At 40.9% G+C, this 27,968-nt stretch overlaps 3 protein-coding genes across 4 annotated transcripts; 2 read left to right on the top strand and 1 right to left on the bottom strand.

Moving 5' to 3' along the window:
* Positions 1 to 34: 34 nt before the first annotated feature.
* hsd17b7 (hydroxysteroid (17-beta) dehydrogenase 7) lies at positions 35 to 3,266 on the top strand. Its single transcript, XM_074668554.1, has 9 exons — positions 35 to 172; positions 977 to 1,183; positions 1,269 to 1,361; positions 1,564 to 1,678; positions 2,133 to 2,327; positions 2,412 to 2,525; positions 2,640 to 2,696; positions 2,773 to 2,871; positions 2,961 to 3,266. Exons 1-9 carry the CDS (start codon positions 138 to 140, stop codon positions 3,075 to 3,077), a joined length of 1,032 nt encoding a protein of 343 aa, XP_074524655.1. The 5' UTR covers positions 35 to 137; the 3' UTR covers positions 3,078 to 3,266.
* A 2,700-nt stretch (positions 3,267 to 5,966) lies between these two features.
* Positions 5,967 to 11,819, top strand: serbp1a (SERPINE1 mRNA binding protein 1a). Of its 2 annotated transcripts, none has more exons than XM_074668553.1 (9): positions 5,967 to 6,332; positions 7,785 to 7,968; positions 8,335 to 8,481; positions 8,603 to 8,671; positions 8,756 to 8,830; positions 9,003 to 9,171; positions 9,920 to 9,964; positions 10,082 to 10,270; positions 10,449 to 11,819. In XM_074668553.1, the coding sequence occupies exons 1-9, from the start codon at positions 6,077 to 6,079 to the stop codon at positions 10,503 to 10,505; spliced, it is 1,191 nt and encodes a 396-aa protein (XP_074524654.1). In that variant the 5' UTR covers positions 5,967 to 6,076; the 3' UTR covers positions 10,506 to 11,819. The 2 variants fall into 2 exon arrangements, with proteins under 2 accessions (XP_074524654.1, XP_074524653.1); XM_074668552.1 differs by having other exon boundaries at positions 8,600 to 8,671.
* A 752-nt stretch (positions 11,820 to 12,571) lies between these two features.
* Positions 12,572 to 26,267, bottom strand: il12rb2 (interleukin 12 receptor, beta 2a). The gene is made up of 15 exons (XM_074669189.1): positions 25,711 to 26,267; positions 25,142 to 25,393; positions 24,569 to 24,692; positions 24,269 to 24,432; positions 23,855 to 23,997; positions 23,407 to 23,551; positions 20,693 to 20,766; positions 19,936 to 20,149; positions 19,583 to 19,765; positions 17,612 to 17,710; positions 17,392 to 17,532; positions 17,165 to 17,296; positions 15,538 to 15,634; positions 15,280 to 15,367; positions 12,572 to 15,199 (listed from the first exon to the last, which is right to left on the bottom strand). The coding sequence occupies exons 1-15, from the start codon at positions 25,778 to 25,780 to the stop codon at positions 14,756 to 14,758; spliced, it is 2,370 nt and encodes a 789-aa protein (XP_074525290.1). The 5' UTR covers positions 25,781 to 26,267; the 3' UTR covers positions 12,572 to 14,755.
* Positions 26,268 to 27,968: the final 1,701 nt, after the last annotated feature.

Raw genomic sequence — 27,968 nt, 5'->3', positions numbered from 1 at the left:
CGGGGTTACAGCTATACCTTCACAACAAGGGAACACTTCCCATGAAGAAGTTGTTGTACTTACCTGTTGCTTTGGGAGAGACTTTTGCGCAACGATAAGCGTTTCTTTTTTAAATTTTTATTCTGAAGTTGGACGAGATGAATAAGGTGGTTTTGGTAACAGGAGCAAATAGGTAAAGACGGTATTGTGTGTCATTTTGTTTGCGATAAATTTACTTCTAAACTTTGGTCCTGCTTAGCTTGGCTAACATCTTGAGAGGATCTTCATCTTAAACCTTTTATACAAGATCGGGTGCTTTTTTTTTTATCTCTTTTTAGATGCATGTACTGAGCGATTCGTATTTTTATGTTTAGGTTTATACGTTCCTTACTTGGATCCAAATGAAGCTGCATGATTTCGCCTCATTGAGTACAGGACTTAATTCAGAATCTTATCAGGAAAGAGATTTCACATGTAACTCAGATAAATCACTTTGACTTTTTCCCCCCTTCTCTTACTTCCTCTCTTGTTACAAATTGTTTTATTTAACTTTTGGAGGAAAAAAAATGTAGACGAATCAAAATACATTGAATTCAGCGCACATGTGTCAGAGGCAGGGGTTGCTTAAGGGTTCAAAGAGCAAGAGGTGCTGGGATATGTAGTGAAACAGATATAGGTTACTTTACACACATGATAGGGGGAAATGTACGCAGCCATAAAATATGCACTTTGGTTCATTCATTCATTCGTTTTCCAAACCACTTATCCCGTGCAGGGTCCCAGTTGTCTGGAGCCTGTCTGTCTTTGGGCGAGAGGCGGGGTACACCCTGGGCTGATTGCCTCTCAATCACAGGGCTACTTTGGTTATCACTGTTAATTATATTTTCAACAAAAGCCTACTTTAAAATTAGAAAATTTAATGCTCCTTTTTCCCTTTTCCCATCATTATTGATTGGTTCATTACGACTGATAGTGTATTATATGTGTTTTCTTTTAGTGGTATTGGCCTGGCGCTGTGTGAGCGACTCCTCACTCAGGACACAGAGGGTCTCCAGCTGTGTCTGGCCTGCAGGAATATGAGGCGGGCTCAGGCCGCTCGCTCTGCCCTCCTGGCCTCTCATCCCACAGCTCGGGTTGCCCTACTGCAGATGGACACCAGCAGTATTATGTCAGTTTTAAATGCAGCACAGGAAATCAAACTAAGGTGGGAGAAGAGATCTACAAAACAATATGGCTGAAATAATCATGATTTATTGATGATTGCATACATGAGGCTTTCTTGTCTGCAGGTATAACCGGCTGGACTACCTCTACCTGAATGCAGGCATCATGCCAAACCCACAATTTGATGTTCAAGCCTTTTTCAAAGGCCTCTTCTCCAGGTACATGTGTGTTACCTGCTCCCATGCAGCTTCCCTGCTGGGTGGAGCTGTGTAACGGGAAACAAATTAAGTTTAAAACAACTCCAGAAGTCTGTAGTGTTTGACATTGTAGGTTTTATAACATGTTCATAGTGTATGTCTTACTCAGCTATTTGTGTAGCCTCCTATCACTGCTCAGTTTTCTGTCACATCTTTATTGCAGCAAAATCATCACCATGTTTGCCACAGGTGAGGGGATTCTGACTCAGAAAGACAGCATCACCCCTGATGGCTTACAAGAAGTTTTTGCTACCAACCTCTTTGGTCACTTCCTACTAGTGAGTGACTGATTTTTTTAATCTTGAAACTTCATCTGACATCATATGTGATATCAGTTTTCTGCAGGCTGCATGAAGGTTCTCTGCTTGGACAGTGTCTCTTGTCTGCTGTCTGCCCTTGTATAAATATAGGTGATACTGGATCTGCTTGTCACTAAGCAACGATGCTCATTAAAAATTAACATTATGAAGTGTTTGAGCCTTAAGGTCATTGCAGACAGCATTGTGCTTACTGTGTCTGACACAGTCTGACCTGTATTAGTTACCTTTGCAGAGAACCTTCTCAAAGCTTCTGTATAATGGAATAACTTCAGTGAATCGAGCAAGCTGAACTGTAGGATTTAATTTTCAGACTACCTGTGTCTGTTTCAAAGCTAGCCAAAAGATAGAAAATGAGCCTCAGGTTTGCCTTGCAGCCAAAAATGTGTTTTTAAAATCAGGTTTTCCTCCCCAGATCAGGGAGCTGGAACCTGTTCTGTGCCATACAGGCCAGACATCCCAGCTAATCTGGACCTCCTCTAGTAACGCTCATCGCTCAGCCTTTAACTTGGAAGATATACAGCACCAGAGAGGTGTCCAACCTTACAGCTCCTCCAAATATGCCTCTGACCTGTTAAGCCTGGCGCTGAACACACACTACAACAAACAGGTTGGCTGTCACACACCTTGGTCCCTGTATCCCACATGCTAGCAAGGTGAACGCTGGTTTTAGACCTGTAATTGTACTTTCCAGGGTTTGTACTCCTCTGTCATTTGTCCTGGGTTTGTGATGACTAATCTGACCTTTGGGATCCTTCCATCTTTCCCAGCCTTCCTCTGGACTCTGCTTTTACCTATTTTTTGGCTTGTGAGTGCAACTCTGACAGTATCAACTACATTTCTATGTAATCTGTCCTTTTTGTTGCAACAGATGAATGAAGCTAACTGGATTTTGTTGCATTCTTCTTTTCCGTGTTTTCAGATCAGAATGTTCACCAATACATTCACCCTGACCCCTTATAATGGATCTGAAGCCCTGGTAGGAAATACACATTTCAAATAGTTTATGAACCGTTCTGTGCAAATTATTTTATGAATTCCTCTCTTTCTTGCAGTTCTGGTTATTTCAGCAAAAACCTGAATCCCTTGACCCCCAAGCCAAGTACCACAGTCTAACATCTTGGCTCGGCAACAACTACACACAGCCACGTAAGGTATAAAAGAAATATGATTTGAAAAATGTACTTTGAATAACCTGTGTTTTTTTTATTGTGCGAATAAAGTGTTTTGTTTTGCTCTGCAGATGGATATTGATTTGGAAACTTCAGAGGCACTGCTTGAGAAATTAATGCAACTGGAAAGTGAGATCAGAAGGAAACTGAAGGAAAAACAAAAATCAGTGTCCACATTTTCACAGTAATCAGTCTGGACCTGGATTATCCTGATGTGTTTTTCATCACATCACACTACAGAAGGATTTGGCTTCTGTGCATCATCAGGAGCAAAACTAGCTGACAGCTTCATAAAAATGGCACTTCTGTCTCTGAAACATCCACATACTGACTCCACTGAAGCATAAGAAAACAAGTCAAACCAATTTAAGTTTACTGGAACCATCTGTATTATCCATATCATTTTTGGTTATTCATTAAATAACCAATGATAACTTAAAATAAACATTAACACTGTGTGTTTTCATTGACTTTGTCCAGCCTTTTTTCTATCCATTTACAGTTCACTAACAGTTCACTGTATAGAGAACAAAAAACAACGGAAATTTGCAGAGATGGGTGGCGGCGAGGTCAGCACTTCTTAACCTACGCGACCCATGAAGGACTGTATCCAATTTGATTGTAAACTCCATGTTCTTCGCGGCAAAAAGCATTGCAGTCTAACAGGAGACTGTCAGTGTCATCCCACACCTTCACATAAGTCGAGCGTGTCAGTCCCTCCGCGGAGTACGGCGGTGCCGGTGGATGCGTACAGGCGCACCTGAGCTCACGATCTGGAGGATTCGGGGCGCAGACCCAGCAGTCGTCCCCGTGCTCTGGTGCTTGTTGCTCAGCCTCGCACTCCTCTTCTGCTCCGCTCAATTTCGGGTTGCAAAAAGCCCAAACCATCCCGCAGAAATAGACGAAAAACGTGCCCATTACTAACACCATGAGCGCGTAGGACTCTATCATAGCTTTAGTGACTGGAGATGTCATCTCTCACACCGTGGGAGTTATGATCTAAAAATGAGTGGGTGTGGGGGAGTGAGACTGTCATCATTCTGTGGGCTGGACAACTTCAGTGAGGACATCATCGGAGGGGAGACTCTCCGTGAGTCTCATGATAATATTGCTTCAACTTCCAGTCGTTTCACAAATTTCAGTTTGATCGTGATTTTTCAGCTTCGTGACAAACAAAAGTTAAACCGATGCAAACAAACTCAATGTAATGTAAATTAACAAAATGAAAACTACAATTAAATTGAGGGCACTCGCCAAATAAGTCAGACATCCGACAAAAAAGATAAGACAATTGACTAGGGCGGTTATAACTGAAGAAACAAATTAAGATGATAAACTGATTAATGAAGTTATTCATTTAAATAAGCATATAATTGTTTTACACGTTCTTCACTGACAGAAATAAACGGCAAGGGTCATGTTTGCATTCAAACGTACAGTAAGGACATCTTTGTCTGTCTGACAATCACACTGGTCAGTGCTCTTATAACCAGTCTATCACCTGCTGGGTTTCAGTTTCCCCATAAGGTCAAACACCCACACCCACACAACTCCTGAAATACCATCTGTCAAGCTTGTTATATGTGTTGGAACAAGTTTTAACCAGTGAGTAAAAAACTTGGGTTGCTGCTAACCCTGCTGGGCAGAGGCTTTTTAGGTTTCTTTTATGATAAACCTACAATAGAGTGTAATCCTTTCAGGTATGAGCAGTGGACAGCTACACAGTGATACAGACAAATATTTAGCCTATATACCTTCAGCATTACACATTCACTCACACGCTGATGGCAGATAATACAATGCAACAGTCAACCCTGCCCTCCAAATGAAATCAGAGTTACTTAAACATCACCATCTGCCTTTGATAGTATGTTTGTGTTCAAGCCAAAGATTGAAACACACGTCACTATTCATGGACAACCAGTTTTACCCATAGACTGTATAAAACATGGCTTTCCCCCCTGGCCAAAGTTACCCCAGCAAGTGTCACTAATTTATTGTGCTGCTTCAGTCATTTATCTGCATGTCATAAATAGCACTGAATACTAATCAGGATTTCCACTCGAAGTTTGATAAAGTTTTTCCTGTTCATTGTCAAAAGTGAAGATAAAAATTTGCTTTATATCAATATAATAAAGCTCCATGAATAACTGTTCAGTTGATTTTCAGATGAAATACAGAAGACATCACTGTCTCAACATTAAAAAAAAAAAAACAACTCGGAGCTCCAAGGTGCAGGTCCATTCATCATCATTCAGTATTATACACAAACTACTGTTGAGCAGCTTCATAATATAATGGAAGCTTTGTCAGTCATTCACATGTAGCTTTTATCCAAATAAGTGTATTGGGCTGAAAAAAAAAAAAAAATCCTACTCATGAGGATGTTCTGTCCAGTCTTAAATGAAGAATCAAACCGAAACCAAGCTTTCAATAATGTCTCACTCCATATTATGTTAATCTTTTCTTTATTCAGGAAGAAGTATCAGGATAACTGTGGCAGAAAATGTTCTGATGTCTTAGGATAACTGAGCCTTTCATAAACTTGTAAATCCATGTATCAGATCAAAAGATAAAATGTGTCTTGACAAGCGCGCAAGCTTAAAAGAGCGCTTGGGGCACAGTGAAAACTTGTTCCTCGCCATATTAACATGTTTAGTCTTGCGATGATAACCTTAATTTACTGGCAATGTTCTGCTTATTAAACTTTCCCCAACTTAACTGGCATGTTAGCTTCAAACAGATGCACCTGCTGTTTCTATTCGGTACACCAAAGACCTGAAAGGATGTGTCAGTGGTTAAATGGACTGAGTTTGCACCGAATACGTTTGCAAACCAACTCGGTGTTTTCAGCAAAAGTAAAGAGGTTGAGGTTTAATAAAGTCCACAACAGATCAGTGTGCTCAAGATAGCGCCCATGCTCGACTTCGAAGAGGCTCGATACGCCACAAAAATCTATCAATGTGGGTAGTGTAGTTTTTTATCGATCTACTGCACGACAAAGTGTACAGCATCTCGTTTCCAAAAAAACTACATGCCCCACCCGCGCAAGTCCTGAGGTCCCGGATGTGTATCGCGCCGGAAGAGAAGAAGGTCCTTTTCCCAGCCATCTTGTGGCTTCATCTAGCGAAGTGTTCGCACCAAGCCTCGTAGAATCGGAGGAAAATCCTGCTGAAGGGGCGCCATCATGCCCGGACAAATGCAAGAAGGTTTCGGCTGTGCCATAGCCAATCGATTCGACCAATTATTTGATGATGAGTCGGATCCGTTTGAGCTGCTGAAGCAAGCCGAAGTGAAGAAGAAGGAGGCTCCTGCCCCTGGTGCCGCCAAGACTGCAGCCCAAGCTGCCAAGCAGCCTAAAAAAGAGTCCCAGAAAGACAGAAAGACCCCACTGGCAGATAAGAAGGAGGAGACCCAGGCACCTGTGCCACTCAAGAAAGAAGGTGAGATATGTTCATGCTTTAACTCAAAGTCAGGCTGAAAGTAAAGAGCCCGGGCTAACATGCTAACCCGCCTGTCTACTAGCTAGCATTGCTTAATAAGCCTCGATGACATGAGGTCCGCATGGCTGCATTGTGCCCCTGTTTACTGTCAGCAGCTGGAACCGTGACAACTTTGAAAACATGCACTTCTGTTGAATGTGTGGGGCTGTAGAGCGTTAGAGATAAACAGTTCGCAGGCCAACTTGTTTTGGCATATACCCCTGATCATCGGCCTTGTCGAGCAGGTTGAACTCGAAAGCCTAGCTATCAAGACAGATTGTCTTTGACAAGTGTAAAGTTTCTCCAAATTCATGTTTCAGTGAATTCTCTTCTTATTCTGACCTGATAGATAATTGAAGGTTAGATGTTTGTTCGTGTTTATTTGGTGATTTGTAATGTAATTGAATTAACTCGATCTTAAAAGATAAAACCTCAAACATGCTCACTCCTCTTGTCAAAGTAACAGAAATATAACGTAAACATGGTCGCGGTGGATTTGTGTCAGTGGAGGAGCAGTGCAGCTCTCGTGGTGATGAACCTCGTGGTTGCAGTGCGGGGCGTGCTAAAGCACAGCCTCCAAACTGCCACTTCCCATTGGCGCACAGTACATGTGATCAGCCTGCCTCAAAGCATTTCCTTCTCAATTATTCCACCATGCTGGATGCCACCTATATCAGTTTCATATGATATTTACAAATGTAGCTGCTAATATAATAATCGCCTCGTGTTATTGTGATTTTTTTTTGTGCATGATCAGTTTCTCACATTGCAGGACTTCAGCTGGTGAGTCATGCATAGACTCTGAAATAAAAGCTTGCACGAAAGCAGCTAGCCATTATACACCAAGTGTGTGGGGATCTGTTAGCTTGAGAGAAGATGGGACAGGTGCGCTGACTGTGGCTCACCCAGCTGCTGCTGTGTAGTAGTCGGTGTCTATTTTGGTAGCTGGTGATTTGGGTCATGGGTGGGACTTGTTGTGTCACACTGGGGCAGAGACAGTTAACCATGTGTTCCCAAAGTGATACACTATCAGACTTTAATTTTTGATAAACTGCCAAGCCACTGTGTTCGGAAATAAACTAAACCATAAAAACAGGGGAGGGGGGTCAATTTCTTAACCTCTCTTTAAATTTGACATGTACTTCTGAGTTATGTCTTTTACAAACACTAGTTGTTTTGTTACCTTTACACATTAAACATAATAGCCAAGGAATTGTGCAGATAAAGGGGGGTTGTAACCAGAGTTCTCCTTCAGCTGCCTTCATTCTTATATTCAGCTTGTTAATTACATAATTTTTGGTCGATTTAAACCGAACAATCGCTTCATTTTCTCCTCTTTTCCAAGGCACAGCAGTGGGTCCCGATTCATTTGTTCTATTGGTGTTCTAATCCTTCTGTTGTGGTCTGGTGTAGGTGCCGGCATGAGGAGAATGGGCCGCAAGCCAGAGGGCGACGGCTCCAGACCCCAGGGCGGCCAGGGTGAGGGGCGCCCCCCTACAGACAGGCGGCCAGCGGACAGACGGCCCCCGCGTCGCTTCGAGCGGCCTGCTGGTGAAGCTGGAGAGAAGCCTGAGGGTGGTGAATTCTCAGTGGAGAAGTGAGTTTAATGTACAAAAAGCAGGTGTTTGTATGTATGAAAGGCTGATTAGAAGTAATCTACAGGTAATATACTTGATCTAGCTTTGTAAAGTGTAAACAACTCTGTCCGGGCTGGGGTGTGTTTGTAACTGTTAAAGGTGTGCTAAACGATAAAACTTAGGATTTAAGAGTTTGGCTGAAGTACTTTAGTCGCATGCAGCTCATGGCTTCACTCACAGAAGTTGATGCAACACAAAATACGACATTTAAAAGTACGTAGAGGCCAGATCGACTCAATATTTATCCCAGGCTATGTTACAATCATCATTATTAAATCTACCTTTTACTTTGATGTGAGTCTGACCGTGTTCTCTGTCTCTTCAAGACCTGTTGGTGACAGGCCGTACAGAGGACGTGGTGGTGGCGGTCCAAGGGGAGGCCGTGGAGGTAGAGGACGCGGCATGGGTCGCAGTGATGGCTTTGATTCCAGAGGAAAACGTGAATTTGATCGACACAGCGGCAGTGACAGATCGTAAGTACTTTTTCATCTCTCACATGGCCTTTCAGTGGAGTCCCCTGAAATATAATTGTGTAGATTATTGTTATGCAGTCTTAGTGTTATGATCTGGCTAAAGCAAATGTTGTTTCAGTAGTCTGAAAGGTGAGGAGAAGCGTGGTGGAAGTGGACCTCACAACTGGGGCACCGTCAAGGATGAACTCAAGTAAGTCAACAATGCGCAGCACGAGATGTCAACAGAGATTGTTGGTCAAAATGTGATGGTCTTACCTGAAATGTTTCTTTGCAGTGAGCTTGACCAATCCAATGTCACTGAAGAGAACCCTGAAGGAGAGGAGCATCCACCTGCTGACTCTGAGAACAAGTAAGACCTCTTTTATTTATTGTCTTCTGTCCTAAAGATAAATCATGCATCTCTGTGCTGTCTTTCACTATTAATAATTCTTGCCTTGGGATCATAAACCCCGAAAAACACAAATGAACCCAGATCAACGTTGAACAAAAATGACCTGAAACTGTTCTTGCTTGTGTTGTAGGGAGAATGAGGTCGAGGAAGTCAAGGAGGAAGGCCCCAAAGAGATGACTCTTGATGAGTGGAAGGCCATGCAGGACAAGGACCGCGCCAAGGTGGAGTTCAACATCCGTAAAGCCAACGAGGGCGCGACCTGGAACAAAGGATTTGTGCTACACAAATCAAAGGCAGAGGTGAGCCAAAATGTGCATGCTACTTTACAGAGTTTATTCCTGCTTCACTTTTAGTTTGGTGATGAGTGACAGGCTTGGGTTATGATAGACCTCGATGACACTTTGCAGTTTATCTGAGTCTGCTTCAGTAAGACTGCTTATACATTTTAGTAGACAACAACAACCCATAAACCTGTCCTTCAATCATAGAAGACCCCTTCAGTTTTTAGTTTTTAACTGAGCCAACTTGAAAACATTTGTCACACGGATGCATGTCCCAGCCCTCCTCAAAGTCGTTGTTGATAGTGTCACTGCAAAGTGAAACTAACAACATCGATCCTTCATTTAACCATTCAGAGGAATTTTATATTCCTTATTTGCTCAAATAATGTGATGAATGATAATATATTGATTTTGTCAAATAGTGCTGCAGAGTCAGGATATCATGATTTTAGTGTTATCACAGGCTTTATTTGGGACATTATGGGGCAACTCCTGTCTAATCCCAGAACTAGGAGTGAGCACAGAGCAACTGGACATCCGAAAAATGTCTTTGATTTAGCAGTTTTATATTTTATATAGTTTTTATCATGGAGGTCAGTAAGCAGTGCATTAAAATATTTGAACCAAAAGTTACTGTAAGGCAGTGCACTGCTCTGATGCACATGTGTGATGGAGGGGAAGAGATTTGAACTTTGTGCTGATTTATTGACAAATATCTTAGATCTCTGGATGTTGTGTTCACAGTCTTTCACGTTTCTTCTTTCAGGATAAGAAAGGTGAAGTGATAGAAGTTGAGACTGAAGAGCCCAAGGTAAAAGCAGTTGTCACATTAAACCTGTTTCAGATCCTACATGAAGTTTAAGAAGTCCACCCTGTTGGTGTGTAAGTTAAGTCCTTACTGACCCAAAGCCTCGTTTCTGGATTTCAGGTAGAGGATGAGCACCACTTCAGGAAGCCAGCCAATGACATCACGTCCCAGCTGGAGATCAACTTTGGAGACCTGGGCCGTCCAGGCCGTGGACGTGGTGGACCACGGGGTGGTCGGGGCGGCCGTGGCCGTGGGGCTCCCCCACCTGGTGAAACTACCAGACCGGTCCGTGGAGGCAGACCTGACAAGGTAGATTTCTGATCCAGATCGTAAACTTTATTTTTATGGGAAGAGAACACCTGTGAAATTTGAGTAAATTTTCCAAAGCCTTGAGTCTAACTTCTTGTAATTACTGTTTCTGTTGTTTATTGTTGGAGTAACTTTTAGTTATTGATCTTTCTAACACAATGTTCACCTTCCTTTGCAGTCATCTGCGTCGGTGCCCAACGTGGACGACCCAGAGGCCTTCCCAGCCCTGGCTTAAGCCTGGTAGATGTCCCTCAGGCCTACAGGAGCCCCTTAGCACCTCCACTACGAGGCTTGCATGTTCCTGGATCCTTCAGCAAAGTGAAATGATGGAGAAGACTGTCATTAACTATGGCACTCAAAGTGAGGACTGAGTTTTACCCAATAAAAACAAAACAAAGATGGAAAAAAAACAAAAACAAATTAACAAAAAACAAAAAAATGAAAAGAAAAGGACTTCTTGCTACTCCGGAGCAACTTATTGGTAGAGGTTTTGTACTTGGAAACAAAGTAGCAGGGATGTTTTCATACAGTATTTTTTTCAGAGGTTATGCATTGTCCATTGAAAGATTTTTGTAATTGCTGCTTGAAATGCATTTGAAGATGTAAGCATGAGAAGAGTGTCTTTAGCTGGTGTTAGCAGTTGCTTTCTTGCTTTGAAATAGGCACTGGGGAGCTCCTACCCAAGCTCAAAAGCTCTGCTGCACCAGGTGTTTCTGATGTTACAGCTTCACTCATTGAGATTTACAGTTTTCTTTTTGTTAAGCACTGGGGTATTGTTTTATATTTTATACAGGAGGTCTATTCTTCTATGATCTTCAGCCTGTAAATCTTAACTATTTTCATAAATTCTTTCAGAGACTGTATTTCACATGGTGCGAACAGGACACACTTGGATCTCCGATCAAGTGATGCTGCCTACATTTAAATGCATCGATGGAATGGAACCTGAATCTGCGTTACGGTTCTTTTGTACTGAAATGTTCGAAAGGGAGAACATTAGGTCACTTTGGAGGAACACAACTTCTAAATTAGCATTGATCTGGAGATAATTACAAAGCGGATTCATTTGAAGCTGGTAGTTATTTCATGTTTTTGATTTACCTGTATTTGGGGTGCTAAAATACATCAAACGTCCCTTCCTCCTTGCCCATTTCATCTGGAGTCACTTGCTGTGGGCAAGCCAGTGAATACCTTTATTTTGTACTTTGAGGAGTGATGCAGAGAGGAAGTGTCTTTTCACAGCAGAGATGTGACTGCAATCCTCCGGACGCCCTCAGACCTTCTCTGGCTGTTTACACTCCAGTTGAGCCTCCATCACAGATGTAAACTCGGCCCAGCTTCGGTTTGTTTCTGCAGTCTGTTCTGTGCTCATATTTTCCTCCACTGTTGACTCGCCATGTAGCTTCTACAGTGGCACTACTGCATAATTGCTCTGAAAGAAATACAGCTGTTCATTGTGTGGAACAACTGAAGTGCTCTACAAATGTGTGAATTCCAGCCCTGCTATTGGAGACCTCTGTCGGTAAATAAAGGTGGTCGATGAATTTTGCATTGTTTCTTTTTTATGTACGACACACAGATGAAATGACTCAGTGGAATTGCTTTTTTTAGTCTGCTTCTGTCTCCATCTGCTTTGTCAAAAATCCTCATGGGCACATGGTACTCATGTTCTGTAAAAGATGAGAGTCCGTTTGCTGCTTTGTGTCTGAAAAACCAATAGAAAGCAGATCTGTTAATCTGCATTGAAACAAATCTGTTCGTAGCTAGAGTATAGCTTCAGCTAGTAGCTGTGATTACACAGTACACCAACCACTCAGTATGACTGCATAATAAGTTGCTCACACGTGGATTTAGAAAAAGACTACCTGAACGTTACAGTTGCAACAAAGATGCCTTATATCTTTTTTGATTTTTATTTGAATATGTTAGTTTTTAATTGACGTCATTAAATTGGATAACTGCAATAAGAAGTTAAATAAGCATATATGTGAAACATTATCTTGATGATGATAGCATTTGATACAGTCATTGTCACCAGAGGATGAACCCTGAGCTTGATGACCTTAATGCCAACAGCAGAACCACATAGTTAGCTTTTTAAGAAAAAAATGAAGATTTCAAAATTTGTATGAATATTTATGGTTACCCAAAGGACTGATACAAAGCTAAACATCCAAGCAGGGAGACTGGTGATTGTTTATATCAGCTATATGGGTGGTAACTCAAACCCAGGTTTGGCCTTGACCTCCATCAACCAGTTCAGAGATTTTTATTTTTTTTTTTTACTACTCTGTTGTCCCTGTTTTCTTTTTTTAATCACTGATTCAGTTTGTTGCCAATGGTTCTTTCATCTGCATTCCATCTCATCAGTGTCCTGTTAAAGCTTCTCAGCTAAACCTAGAGCAGTCTAGACCAGTGATTCCCAAAGTGGAGGTCATAAAACAATGACCAGGGATCACCTTTAAAAATTTACTTTTTTCATTCATTGTCATAAAAACATAAATGGAAATAGGGTGGTTATATATTATTTTAAACCATGTAAACTAAAGATGTTTGATCTGCTTTCATCTTTCTTTGTTGCTTCAAGACCCTGAGGCGATGGTACACAACGGTTAAATCAGGATAACAATGGTACCAGGGATGACGGTAAACAACAATATGTGCACACAGGCAGTGTGATTTTTCAGAGATTAGCTTAATTAAGTATTTGGATTGTTTTTTGTGAGTTGGATTGACCTTTTAGTGTTTTCCTACGACAGGGGATCACCGTATCTCTCACCACTGTTTTCGGGGTTGCAGGCGGAAAAGGTTGGAAATCCCTGGTACCAGTGTTGAGACTCAAAACAAGGATATCTTCCTGCTCTCAGCTCACCTCTTTAGGTACATGAAATCAACAGGCTGAAGACACCCAACATTTCAAATGTTTTCAAGGCTGTAAACTAGTTAAATAAAAATCATTCACTCATAAAGAAGTCTCTCCAAACGTCAACAGGCCGTCTTAGGCCTAACATGAAAAGATAACGTGTTTTAAAAGATTTATTGTGATTGCGATCCCCAGGAAAATAATAAAACATCTCTCGCCAAGTTGGAAGATTATGCACCAGAAGAACATATATCAAAGATAAAATCCACTTCCATCCAGTTATAGGAGAGCTGAGGTAGGGAAGATGTACATTAAAACACAACCAATAAAGAGGAACATCAGTGGAGTCTGGTAACGATACTATCAATACTCTACATAAGACAGAATATAATATGAAATCTTTAAAGGGGAAAGCATTAACGCCAAGAAAAATAAGTCATGGCTTATTTAGATTTTTCCCCTTCAGAGTCCTGACCGTGTGCATCTTTGACTGAGCAGATGTAGCATCTAAAAAATCTAAATTAAATCTAGGAATTAATGTGTTTTGTCTTTCTTTGGACAAAAGCATCTGCTAAAAGAAATTGTAGAATTGTAGGCTTGACTTGAGTCTGACTCAGAAAGGACTGCAATAGGACTCAGGGAGAAAGACTCAAACATCGATATTGATTTGATTCATTTTCATGTTTATGTCAGATTATTTACATATCTATATAAGATTATTCTGTTGAAAGCAAAGGCTGACATGCGGCTCAACATGCCGCTCCTATTTAGCTACGATTCCTGACAAGATAAAGAGTTGCTACAGATTGTGCATTTTTCATTCAAATCTTTTGTTGTGTATATATAAAACACATAGAGATGGGGACAAACCCTCCTTTTACAGAGGTCTGATCAGAGTGAACCCAGACAATCAGGTTAGATGCTGAAGTTGCATGAGACTATGATAACAACTGTGGTAGGAAGCAAACGGTAATGTCAGCCTCTAAAATGACTTAACCAATGTCTAAGCTGTTTGGTTGATTTCATCTTTGATGAAGAGCAGTCTGGCTTCAGGTATTTTTGAGATTATTCAACTGATATTGATGTGTGTGTCCTCATTACACATTCAGTCGGACCAGGTTCAGACAGTCAACAGTTTGTCGTAAAAGAGCCGCCCTCGTACTAATAATTATATTAATGACAGTAAAGACTCTTTTCAGACTCAGGTGAAGGGGACTCGACTGAGACTTGATTTGATTTGATTCAGACATTAGCACAGAGGAGTCCCAGTCGGGTCTGGAGGCTTGATGATAACACAGGGTTTAGTACCTGAAATCCTCTGTCTCAACACATCAGCAGAGTTCATAAGTGTGTTCAGTGTGTTTGTAAAGAAAACAACGGTAATGCATACAATGAAATCGAAAGTACTATTTCAGTCAAGTATACCTTATAACGCCGCATACTTTGGTGAGAAAGTAGTTTGTCTTATGGTTATGACTTCATTGTGAAAGGAGGTAGTTCAAAGACATCTCAGAGAAACCAAAAAGAAAAAGAAACAGTATCCACCTCAAGTCATTGTCTCCATTCTTTAAGGTGTAGCAGTCCTATTTTGGCGTTTTGGTTTCAGGCAGATATGAATTGATTTAAAACATGTCAGTGCAGTTGAATTTGACCGCATCCAGAGTCAAAGTCCCTCCAAACCCCAGCGGCTCCATGAAAACATTGTGAGCTGGAAAGAAACCAACCATTTCTTGAAACTCTTCTCCCTCTTCATTGCCCTCGTCCATATCTCCTGGCTCCTGTGACGAAATGTAATCCACAGTTGAGTTTGTGTCCATTGAGGTGTCTGTGTGCATTGAGCTGTCTGAGTCGTGAGAGAGGCTCTTGATGTAGGTGCTCAGGGGGTAAAGTACAGTAGTTTGCCCCAGCTGGGGCTCAGGGCTGGTTTCAGGGGGGAGCTGAGTGGAACCATCGGGGCAGTTTTCACTCTTGTGATTGGGCAGCTCCTCAACGTCAACCAGGATGGGCTCTTCCTCCTCTTCAGGCGCACAGTAAGCATTCTTTGGCAGCTGGAGGTTTATTTTGTTCTGATACGAAGAGACACATGGCTTTTAGTTACAAAAAGAGACACAAGTTAAAAAAAGTGTGCACACATTGTCATTAATACCTTTTCCTTGATGCACTCTTTTGCCCATTTACTGTTTGCAGGATCCAGCACAGCATCTGGCATAAGACACACAAAAAGCCCCAAGAACCTAGAAGAGAGTGTGGAGAATTTTATACAAAACCATCACTGTTTTTTTTTTCTATTCCTGATTTCTTTGTTAGCTGCTACGTGTTCTCTGCAGAATAGAAGCTGAACAAAAATTGTCAAATGTGTCCTTGTGAGAAAAAAAAGTATTTTGATTTGTTGTTGCTCTTGTACCTCCGCTTTACTGCAGGATTCTGCCACAGACACAGGAGGAACAGTGTGATCACAGCCACGGCGACACACGCAAGCGGGAGGAACAGTTGTGTCTCCTCTGCAAAAGCAACGGAGAGACACAGAGATGTGAGATTGCAGAATAAACATCCAGCATTTCATTATTTCATTCATTATTTTATTACCACTCTTAAATCAGTGATTAGATGCCCACAGTGTCATTGAAATCCCTGAACAAAACTGATTATCCCAATCATGTGCTTTTAAACTAAGTGAAAGAGGGAAATGAGTTCCCCGTTCCTTTTTTTTCTCTTAACAAAAATGTGTCGACAGGTTTATCTAAAATGAGTGAGGAGCTTCAGCAAGGAAGTTATATCTCCCAGTTATTTCTCCCTAATGTTCTTTTTCATGTCTGCCATTGTTCCTCTGAAGCTCCATAGACACAAACGCAAGAGGAGAATTACTGTAAGAGCCAACTTTCGGAAATTAATGCACAATGGAGCTAACACAGGATTAACCACACAAACACTTTATGGAATGAAGTTTGAGGAAAATAAAAAAACATGATCCATTACATCCAGTGAAACAAGTCATACCAGCGGATTAAGTTTCATCAACTTCAAAGGAAAATGTTGAAGAAAAAAGTGATTCGTGGATAATATAATTTGAAAATAAAGAAAATATTTATGTTATGAACTTTCAAATGTCTCCTAAGCTATACGGACCTCAAAACTTTCACTTTTTAGATGCAACCGGTATGAAGTCTGTTTAATTTTTAATATCAGCTTACTGAATATGCACACAGAAGTGTACATACCCCAAACATTAGCCAGGGTGGAAGACAGTCCTGTAGTAGAGTCATTCTACGAAACCGGTGCCATTTCCACCATGCAATTCTCAAAATTTTTAACAAAATCAAACTTCTTTTTGTTTAATCCACAACATGAAATACATACTTATCCTTCAAAACGTATATTTTCTCACCTCAGGCATAAAATCTTAATTGATATTATCTTCTTTTTCCAGACATGGAGGACATTTTTGTACCACTCCTCTATGTGATATAATTTAAAGAAAATAGTACATTATAGTACAGCACAAAACAAGTAAGCGTGACAGGCTAGTATATCAAACTGACACATGTAAATTATCACATTTTATTGAAAAAAAAAAAAAGTTTTTATTTCTAATAAAGATATCTTGTTTAAAAAGGGACAGACATATAATCCTGAAAATAATACATTTTGAGTAAAAATTGAAAATTATGACGTGAAATTTTACATGCAAGTAATATGTTGGTCAATACAGACACATGAAAATGATAGTGTACTGATGAAAAATGATAAAAAATAGGATTTTTCTCTTTAAGAAATAGAATTTTCTGATACAGCATGTCAATAAAAGCACTTGCTTTAGTAGCTCCAAACTCTGTAAACACTCTTTGACACATTGTTGTGCCTCGTACATCTCATCAAATGTTGTGGACCCAAATGGCACCTGTTTTGTAGAATGACCCAGCATCACATGTACTCCATCAGACTGATATCAGTCTTTCACATAAAATATTTTTCGTGAAAAACTTGACTGGTTGACATATCCCACAAAAAAAATAACTAAAAAAACGACTCACGCTTGATGTAGAATTTGACCTTTTGACCTGCAGGGCCCTCTCCTTTAGCAGTGGAAGCAGTCATCCACAGGCTGTAGGCAGATGGAGACAAGCCAGGGATAGTGTGTGTCCTCTGTGATGCTCGGACTGAGACTGCAATACATTTAATAAAGCAGACTTTGATAAGTTAATCATGCAACTGTTATCTGACGCGCAAATGCTGAAAGGCAGAGAAAAAGGATACTTACAGAGCTGCTGGTGTCCGCTGCTGCTCTCCAGATAGATGGTATACAGAGTGATGCAGCCCCCAGACTCACCCCTGAACGTCCAGCTTACTTTCACATTGTTCCCATCAATGCTCTCTTGGACTGACGGGCCAGCTGATGGGACTATGAATGAGGAAATCAACAAACAATGACTAATAAACTCTTAGTGCTGATTATTTTTTCTACTGTTTTCTTTTCTTACCTAATTCCAAGATAACGCCTGTAAATCCAGTGCGATCCACTGAGCCATCATTGTAGGAAGTATACACAGCGCCTTCGTAGCACTTAGCTGGCTTCAGTCCTTTAAAGAAAAAATATGTTAATAATGAATAATAATAATAATAATAATAAATGTATTATATCATCTTTAAAAACAGTGGTTCACAACAGGCTTAACAATAGAAGTCCTAGAACAAAAATGTAAAGTAAAACCCAGCAATTTAACAGTGCAATGACAAAACCTGATCAAGGGGTACAACTTCATTAAGTATAGGGTGGGCCAGAAAGATTAACTAATGGTTTTTTTCGCACTATCCAAAAATGCGTGCAGACAAACATAACAAACATTGAATACAGTTTCTATACTTTATTCACTGTCACCAAAAAAGATTTACATCTCAATATGGCCACCCTTTGCCTTTATTATAGCCTGGAGACAACCTGGCACTGCCTGGCATGAGCGCCGCAACATCTCTGCATCAAGTTTTGACCATGACTTCATCAGAGCTGTCTTCAAAGCGGTGACACTGCTGTGAGATACTCTCGAGACCTCCCTCTCCAGGATAGACCAGATTGCAAAGTCCATTAAATTGATATCCGGACTTGAGGGAGGCCACATGTTCTTGTCCCAGAAGTCAAGAAAGTGCTGCTTGCACCAGGCCTGTGTGACGTTGGATGTGTGAGCTGGTGCTCCATCTTGTGTGAAGACATACTGGTCTCTAAACGCATTGGTACACCAAGGCAACACTTTTTCTTAAAGCATTTGAAGGTACACCTGGCTGTTCACTTTCACACCTTCCTGAATGAAGACCAAAGGAGACTTTGGTAGCAAACAAAATGGAGATATACGATGGGTAAATCTTTCTGGCCCACCCTGTACGGCAAAAGCATAAAACCCAGCAACGGGAGAAGATAACCCAAGCAATGGGTCCTGGTTTAAAAGGCCTTCTTTCTTTTGCTTTTAAGTGTCTTTGGAACAACCAGGAGGCCCCTACCTGAAGATTAAGGCTGTGAGCCGGTTCATACAGGGCCAAATATTTGGATATGTAACTCAGAAATAAAATCCAACTAACAGGGGGCCAGTTAGGGTTGCCAACTGTCCCGTATTAGCTGGGACATCCCGTATTTTAGACTAAATTCAGAGAATGCAGACAGAGAGAAAACAAACAGCAAGTGACGCTGGCAGAAACAGGGCCTGAGCCGGTCGTATTAGGAAGACACAGATTTTAATTTAATGAGTGATGATAAGTTAGGTTTTGTTATTTTGTCCTGTTATATTTTTGTGTCAGCTTACATTTTTAATTCAACATTTAATGAAAAACTTCCCTACTCTTCCAAGCACAGTTCACACTTCATCTTTTCCCTTAAGCTATTAATGAGGAAATTATTTCTAGGTTTTGAGTTGACTGATGTGAAATAGATTTGTGACATATAATGTTAGAGCTGTTGTGTTGTATAGAACAAAAACGTGCCGTAATGCAAAAAATAAAAACAAAAACAAAAAAATAAAAAAATAAAAACATAAATAAATTAAAAAAAAGGAAAAACAAAGTGTTGTCCGGTCAGTTTGACAAAAGAAATGTGGGTAACCTGTAAAAAAGAAAAGACTGTGCAGCATACACATTTTCTGCATTTCTAGTTGAATCAGAATACGAATATACGCTGAATTAACACATCGTGCTCACACCACTATTGCGCTGTTTACCTGTCCTGTATTTAGTACTGAGATAGTTGGCAACCCTAAAACCAACAAAGGAGGGCTAAAATAGAGATCATGTGATTTCATCTGTTAAAACGTGTAATAAATATGATATACGTTAAACACTGAGTGGTATAAAATCAATTTAGTGGAGAGGTATGAACAATGCTTAAGAATAGAAAACTACCACAGATCACTCCCTTTACTTTTTCTGTCTTATTTAACCTGCATATACTGTAACTACACATGTCCTACCTGTAATAACAAAATGGTGGTTATTCTTTCCCAGCCGGACCCATCGAAGCTGCTCCAGTTTGTGACCCTGTGGGTACCACTCCACTATGTACTCTGTATGAGCAGGGGCAGTTCCAGGCTTTCGCCAGGAGATGGCGATACTGTGGTTGTCTGCAGTGACGTGCACATCCTGAGGGGGCTTGGCTGTGAAAACAGGAGGAAGAACAGTGTACCCTTCACTTTTAGAAAGAAACACAAACACAGCCATTCTCTGGAGCCCAGGAAAAAAACAGCAACTGGACCAGCAGATTCATGAAGAACCAACATGAAGATTTCATTTTACTAGCATCCACCCATGAACCTTTTTTTGTTACCATTTATGCGCTTTGTTGTAATCTTGGCAGGAGGGGAGGATCCTATGGAGTTGCAGACCCACACTTTCACTTCACAGTAGACACAAAATGAGACTGTAAAGTTCCTAACATCTGCATTCACGCTGATAGTGGAGACCAGAGATTTGGATCCTTGGTTGAAAACACTGATGTTGTAATGTAAGATTTTCCCTCTGGCGATGGAGATGTTTGGCTCCTGCAATGACAGAAACTTTTGTCAATAAGTTTGGTTCAGTCAGTTTCTTTTTTTAAATCTTTTTACGGAGGATGTTCTAAATCAACAAGCAGCAAAAAACAGTTTTTAAGACACACCATTTCTGTTCAGCTCCTCTTTTCTTGTAAACTGAAACTGTGGTGTCTGCTGTGAGGTTTCACTTATATCTCACTGTCTTTCTTTCAGTAACATCAAATGAGTGTACGTGTGTGTGTGTAGGAAAGGGATGTGTAACTGTTTTGTGTTGGTGAGTGTGTTTTTGGGGGCGTCACACCTCAAAAAAGTGGTCAGGTGTTGACCTTTAGTTTGAGCAGAACATGGTGGTGAAGCAGGAAGATCAGAAAGTGTTACTATGGTTACAACACTGCACGCCCACACACTCTCAGAGTGAGAAAGAAAAAACATGGAGACTGCAAACTATAAGTCACGTAGCCGCACACCTGTGTGTTATCCCTGAATTCAATTTACTTCCTCATCTTAAAAACACTCTGGAAGTGATTTCTGAGTCCCTTGTTTTAAACTTACCTTCCAGTAAACCCTGAGGGACGAAGCATCAGAGGGATCCCTACAGGACCACACGTCTAACTCTTCAGCAGGTGCTGCAACAGATGAGAACATGAATACGTTGACTGATACCACTGCATGAGAAAAAAAGTGGTTTGTTTTTTTAATGAATGAGAGTGAAAGACATGTTGGTAGAATTACTGTCTTATCATTTGACTTGAAAGTGACAGTTTAAGCTTGTGAGGTCATGCTTCAAGTCCTTTAAAAGTTTTATTTCCAGCTCTGTTTCACTTCCCTGAGTTGAAGTCTAGCAAATTCAAAGTCTACCTTTAAATACACCTCTGATAACAAACCCTTACACTAAAATGAACCCCCCTTACCTTAACTAACCCCAACAAACCCTAACCCCCCTAACCTGAACTAACCTTAACCCTCTAACCTAAACCCTAATCCCCTTACCCTGACTAACCCTCTAACTCTACCCCCCCCCCACCTTGCTAACCCCAACCCTCTAACCCTACAAACACTAACCCCCTAGCCTAACTAACCCTAAACCTAACCCCATAACCTTAACTTACCTTAACCTTCAAACTCTAACTACCCCTAACCCTATTCCCCTAACCATACTAACTATAACCCTAACCCCCAACCCCAACTAACCCCCTTACCTTACTAACCCTAACCCTCTAACCCTAACCCTCTAACCTTTCGAAAACTAACCCCCCCAACCCTACTAATCCTGATCACCTAACCCTAAGCTCCTAACCCTGATAACCCTAACTGACCCTAAGCCCCTAACCCTACTAACCCTAACTCACCCTGACCCTTACCACCTAACCCTACTAACCCTAAACCTACCCCTAGCCCCCTAACCTGAACTAACCCCCTAACCTTAACTAACCTCAAACCCCTAACCTTAACTAACCTTAACTAACCCTAACCCTAATCCTCTAACCCTACTAACCCAAGCCCTAACCTCCTTACCCTAACTAACTCAAGCCCTAACCCCCTTACCCTAACTAACCCTAACCCTCCAACCCTAACCCCCCTAGAGGGGGGAGAACAACATTTTTAACACAATTAACTCATCTGTTGCAGGGAATAAATGCTGCAGGCCAGATTATCACCAGACTCCCTCTTTCCACCACATCACTTCTGTTATGCAACAGTTGCACTGGCTACCCATCATCTACCACATGCATGAGTTATAAAATCCTGCTCCTCACCTTCAAAGCCCTCCACAACCTCATCCCTCCATATATCACTGATCTCCTCCTCATTAACAAACCCAGCTGTGTTCATCCTCCCTCAGCCTCGACACCCCAATCCTGCTTGACCATGTGAGCATCCAGAGCCTTTAGTCTCTCTGCTCCCTGTCTCTGGAACTCATTCCCACTAGACATCCGTAACATTGACTCGGTAACTATTTTCAAAACCCATACATTCTACCTGGCCTACTTATTCTGACTACCACCAATCTTATCTTTTTAAACTAATTTATTTTAAACTTTTGTATATATTCACATTTCTTTTTAACTTTTATTGAAGTGTTTAAAATTATGTCTTATACTGCACCCTTCCCTAACCCTAACTTCCTAAAGCAGGGTTAGGGTTAGTAAAAAAAAATGCATCATTTACATGCTAAAACTAAAATAAAGTGTATGTTTGAAAGAACCCTTTTACCAGAAGTGTGTCTTCACACATTTCTGCTCTGACCACTGCTGCTCGGTTCAGAAAAAGTTGATGATCTGTCACTCGGTTTGAGCTAACAGATCTGCAGATAGACCAAGTTATCTTTACACCATCAGCCTTACAAATATGCAGTGAGATTTCCCATGAGGCATCACTGTCTTTCTGAACACTTCACTTTCCTTCGCTCAAAACTCAAAGTCAAACTGTGATTCAGAGACTCTTCATAACTGAACTCAAATAACTGTGGTGATTGGTTATTCTCTGTGTTTCCTGACTCTAACCTCAAATACACAACTTAGTCCAGCAGGTAGACGGCGGTGAGCTGATAACTGCTTAAAACACTCAAATGAGGGCAAACATCACTACCCATCTGATATCTGATTAGATTATAAGCCATAGACAAACCGTTACACTTTAAAACACATCAGAGTCTGTCGACAGATAAGTTTCATTCAGGAAATATTCAGTGGTAGAAGAAAGCCCTCGTGAGCTGTAGGCTAACACAACTGGTTTGTTTACCTTCCTGTTTTTTTTTTCTATTTTATCACACTGAATATTCAAGATCTTTAAAAAACTACTCCTCAAAATGAACATCATTTGAGGATTTTAATGCATTTTATAAACTATAAAGTGTTTTAAATAAGTAAAAGAAAATCTTTTAACAGCACAAATTTAATAAGACAAAACAAGACAGAGGGGCTAGGGAGAGGTGGATCTGTGTTTCTGAAGGGGTTGCACTGGATTTGAATCCTCTATAATTTCACTGAGACCATCTGTTCAGTATTGTTTATACTCTTAAATCAAATCTCTGTCTTTACACATGAATTGTGCTTTGAAGGACTTGTATTGGTTTCTTTGCCCATGCCACCTGTTGCCTGGTGGCCAAAAGCACTACGTGGAGACATGTAGGTCAGCCAATGGTATATTCCAACTAAAGCAAAACCCAAATATTGTGTTTTTTTTCTTTAAAAAGATTAAAACAAGAAATAAAATACTTCAGGATGGATGACTAATGGACAACGGGCAAACATGTAAGAACTTACCTTCCTCCTGAGTCCAGCTGGAGATACTTATGCTCCACTGACTCCACAGCCCATGGCTGAACTTAGACCTGGCTCTGAAATGGTACAATCTGTAGGGCTCCAAGGAGGACACAGAAAGCACCTGTGTCTGACTCATCTTCACAACCTGTGAGAGAAAACACGTCAAATATTTAACCTCAATCATGGATGCCCCAGCTTCTGGTTTAACAGACATTTGGTCCTGTGGTTCGGTGACATTTATGATCAAACATTGAGCACACCTGTTACAGCATTAAAGGTCAAATTCTGGATTGTTTTTAAGAGTTGTGCAACACACAGAACTTAACTCAGAGCAAATAAGACTCAGATTCACATCTGCCTCTGGCTTTGAACCTGAAAGTCAAGCAGTGAGGTAACTCTTGATAAAATAACTAGACTGTACAAAGTCTGAGTTGTTGAGACGTCTTACTGAGTCTGGGAATGATGTCCATGTCTGCGTCTCTGTACTGAACTGGATCTCCAGGCGATGAGTCCTCACATGCTGCTCCACTTTGAAGTTGCACTTTCGAGAGGAACACTCAGGCTGCTCGAGAACAGGAGCAGGCGGTCTCGCTGCTCAGAACAGAGCAATCACACACCAGACAAGAAAAGGGTGTGAAGGATGATTTTTGAAACCATCATGGTTAGTCATTACATGATGTAAAAAAAGAAGGTGAGGGATAAAACTTCATAAAATTTAAGATCCTGACACTCAAGAAGGCTGCAAAGCTGGTTTTGAAGCTTAAACAAAATCAACTTAAGACTTACTATGAAACTTTTTTTAAAGGCTACTTCACAAAGAGTTTGTTTTTATGCTATGGTTGATGATAAGCTGCTCTATTACCAATGTCCCTGAGTAAGTAGTTGATGGTAGCAGACATTTCAGAGCCCAGCTGATTTTTGACTTCAACCCATACAGAGATCACCCGGTCAGAGCTGGACACAGTGAAACTGGTTGATGGTGAAACAGTTGGTCCAGCTGTGTAATTTCTGGACCCAGTTTTCCACCTGAAACACAAACAGCCCTCTTTCATTTGCCATCTGGAAACATTTAAAGGCATAAATATCACTGATAAGAAGGAAAATTCAGTAAGAGAGATGTTTGTTTACTCCTTAATAAGATTTTGTTAACTTTTCAACTCACCACAGCACAAACGTATCTTTGAGATGAGTGACTCGGCCTGTTTTCCATTCGCAGAGCACAACTCCGCTTTCATTTTTTCTGACATTGTAAGTGCAGGAAATGTTTTTGGGCTTCTCTGGAAGATCTGACAAACAAGAGACGTAAAGAATTTCAGGAACAGAGAACACACAAGCCTAAAAAAGCTTTTAAAGACATCCAATGCAGTGGAAGTAAAAATGATCTTAACTTACATTAAATTTACTCTTAGAAAGAACTTGCAGAGTGTTTATTTTTTGAGTATCCAGCCATCTATAGTTTTCAATGGTGAATGATAACATTACAAGCAAGGGCAAGTAGTGGTGCCTTTGCACACATGATCTTGTTCACACGTTCAGCTGAATATGTGTGAACACAAATATAGAAAGGAGAACAAGCAGTGACTATTTTCACAGCTCCTTAGTGTTGAAAAGATACGGTCAAAGAAACAGCAGGTATCAATGCAAAAAGTGAGTCTTGCAGGGAGGAGGTTAAAGGCAAGTTTGGTGAAATTATATTGCTGTAAGTTTCTTCCCTCCTCCTTGGTCTCGTACTCACATCCAGATTTGATGTCAATCCCACAAGGCTCGTCATCCCGGGGACTTGAGCAGCGACAGCTAAATGTTTGGTCTTCAGTAATATTTGCCACCTCATGAAAGATGGTTGTAGAATTGTAAAGGTGATGCTTTTGCGGTTTCGGCGGGTGGTCGCTGTATATCTTCCCCAAACTTTTGCATTCAAAGCTGCAGTATACCCTGAAGCTGGAGCCTAGCTGCACTACAGGGCCAGCACTGGACCTGATGGAGCAAGCTGTGTGACCAGAGAGTAAAATAGATGGCTTTATTTGACTTGATGCTGTTATTCAAGAAAACTTCTCATTATGGTATTTCACATTTGGGAATAAGAGGACATTTCAATGCTTGAAGGAGCATTGCTTTTGCCAAAACATATCCTCATGCAAATGTACAAGTAATTTAAAACAATACAAGAAAAGTTAGGTCAGTGACTAGTTAGAAGAATACCACAGAAACCATTTCTAGCTTTAAAGGGCTAAAAGGATTTTGTTGTGTAATCTTTGAGCTAAAAGAAGAACATTTTAACAAGGAGATCAGCGTTTCTGAGCCTACCTGAGCAAAGCTGCAAAGCCAGGAGGATCACAGCAGTGAAGATGGACCATGCTCGGGACATTTTCGCCATGAGTCATCTGTTACTTCCTTCTTCAATGTCTCTTATACCACTCCGAGAAACCGCTAGTTCATCCATAAAAAAAGGTAGAGTTTGCAAATACAGGGTGTTCATTTAAGTTTCGGGTTACAGTGAATTAAGATTGGATCAACGGCTCTCTCGTAAATTAAAAAAAATAATTCCTGGGAAACCACACGGTGCTTTCCGTCTTCCAGCTAATATTTCACGTTATAGGCTATGACTGTAGAACTTCATCAACTGCTTGATTTCAAAGCGTGGAGATAAAACGCCGTTTGAGGTCAAAATGCGGTTGCGTGAAATTAATGAGGGAAATAAAGCAGGGCAAGCAAAACCAACTCACCAAGGCAGCACATCCCGGCAACAAATTAGTCTTTTTAAAGGCTCCATCTGAGCCGGTTGGGGCTCAGTTTCATCATTGTTCTCACTTAACGGCTCAGACACGAGCAGCGTGTCCAGGCTGAAGTCAGCGAACAGCGCAGACTCCGTGCCCGCTAACTGCCGCCGCGAGAGTGAGGTGACACACACACACACACACACACACACACACACACACACACACACACACACACACACACACACACACACACACACACACACACAACTATCACAATGTTTACAACCTCATAGTCTCACATCGAAGCTGCTCTATACGAACAATAATGATGAAAAAAACTGACTGAAGACTTTATTCAGGTCTCTACTTTATATGTAGGGGAGAACGGGGTAAGTTGAGCCTATGGGTAAATTGACCCACCCCCTGTCTCTGGGAAACAGTACAAATCAAGCTGAAGTGTCAAGTTAATTTTATTCTCCAAAAATCATTTTTGCATGTCGAAGTAAATTTTCAACATATCACGAATAATGACTATAAACTCAAAATAATTCTGACTATATTTTAAAACATACATCAAATGAGTTGCTGAACTATATGTATGTATCTGAATGTATAAAACCATGTAAATCGTGTAGCTAGGTATTAGCCTGAATTGCTAGGCTAGGTTGTTTTTAACAAAATGGTGGCTGTGTTAGGTAAAGTGAGCCAAACTGCTCGGGGTAAATTGACCCAGTGATTTCACTTACCCCACAATGAGGCACTTAAGTGTCAGAGGTAAAATGTGTTGAAGTGTAGTAATACATAATGATTTGTCTTTTGTTATGTTTTTAAAATATGTGTAACATTGTAGATAAGCTAGAATGCCGAGGAAATACAGCAGGAAGACAAACTGGGGCTCAACACCCCTTGAGGAGATGCAGAGAGCAGCAACCGAAGTCCAGGGTGGAAAGTCCCCAAGAAAAGTGGCCACAGAGCGAAATATTGACAGGTCAACCTGACGCAGATTCCTAAAAAAGAAAGAGGGAGGGGAAGTGACAGCTACACAGTGACAGCAAACGCAAAGAGGGTCTTCACAGAGGAGATGGAGGAAGACCTGGAAAACCATGTGAAAAAACTAACTGACCAGTTCCATGGCCTCACGGCAAAGAAGTCCTGTGATCTAGCCTACGAAATGGCAGAGAAAAACAATACTCCTGTCCCTGAGAGCTGGAAAGCTAACCGTTCAGCAGGTAGTGTAGAAGAGATCACATTTCAACTCAGGTAAACAGTTGGTCTTGTAGCTAAACAGATTCTTTGTAATGTCCCTATTCTTTTAGGTCGAGGTTGGTTCATCAACTTCAAGGAACGCTACGAAAAAAGTCAAAAGGTCAACTTACCCCCATGTGGTTCAATTTACCCTTTGAGGTGGAGCAATTTACCCCTTAGCTGGGGCAAGTTGAGCCACAAAGACCTTTTTTTTGACAGGTTATATTTCCATGACCAATCATTATGGATGTGTCCTAATTATTTCCATTGATGTGAGACATCGTGAAATTAATGTACATGCGTTGATTTTACTTCAATTTAATTTCCACTTGCCTACAGGTCAAACAATGTAAAAAGTGGCTCAGTTTACCCCGCTCTCCCCTATTTAGTCAAAATAGTCTCGCGCTCTTTTGTTCATATTTTCCAGTTATCCTCAAATTTTTCAGCTACAGTTACTCCTCGTGCTTTCTGCTGTGATAAAAGAGACATAAGCAGGTTTGATCTAATACATGGGGGATATGGTATGATTAACTATGTCAACATATACTATGAAGAGGGTCTAAAGGCAGATTTTGTGATAGCATCATGGAATGTATGACG

The sequence above is a fragment of the Halichoeres trimaculatus genome, unplaced genomic scaffold (assembly GCF_033239565.1).
Source record: "Halichoeres trimaculatus isolate MK-OKI-2021-1 unplaced genomic scaffold, fHalTri1.1 fHalTri1_scaffold_4, whole genome shotgun sequence".
NCBI lineage: Eukaryota > Metazoa > Chordata > Actinopteri > Labriformes > Labridae > Halichoeres > Halichoeres trimaculatus.
This window is presented reverse-complemented; position numbering and strand designations above follow the sequence as displayed.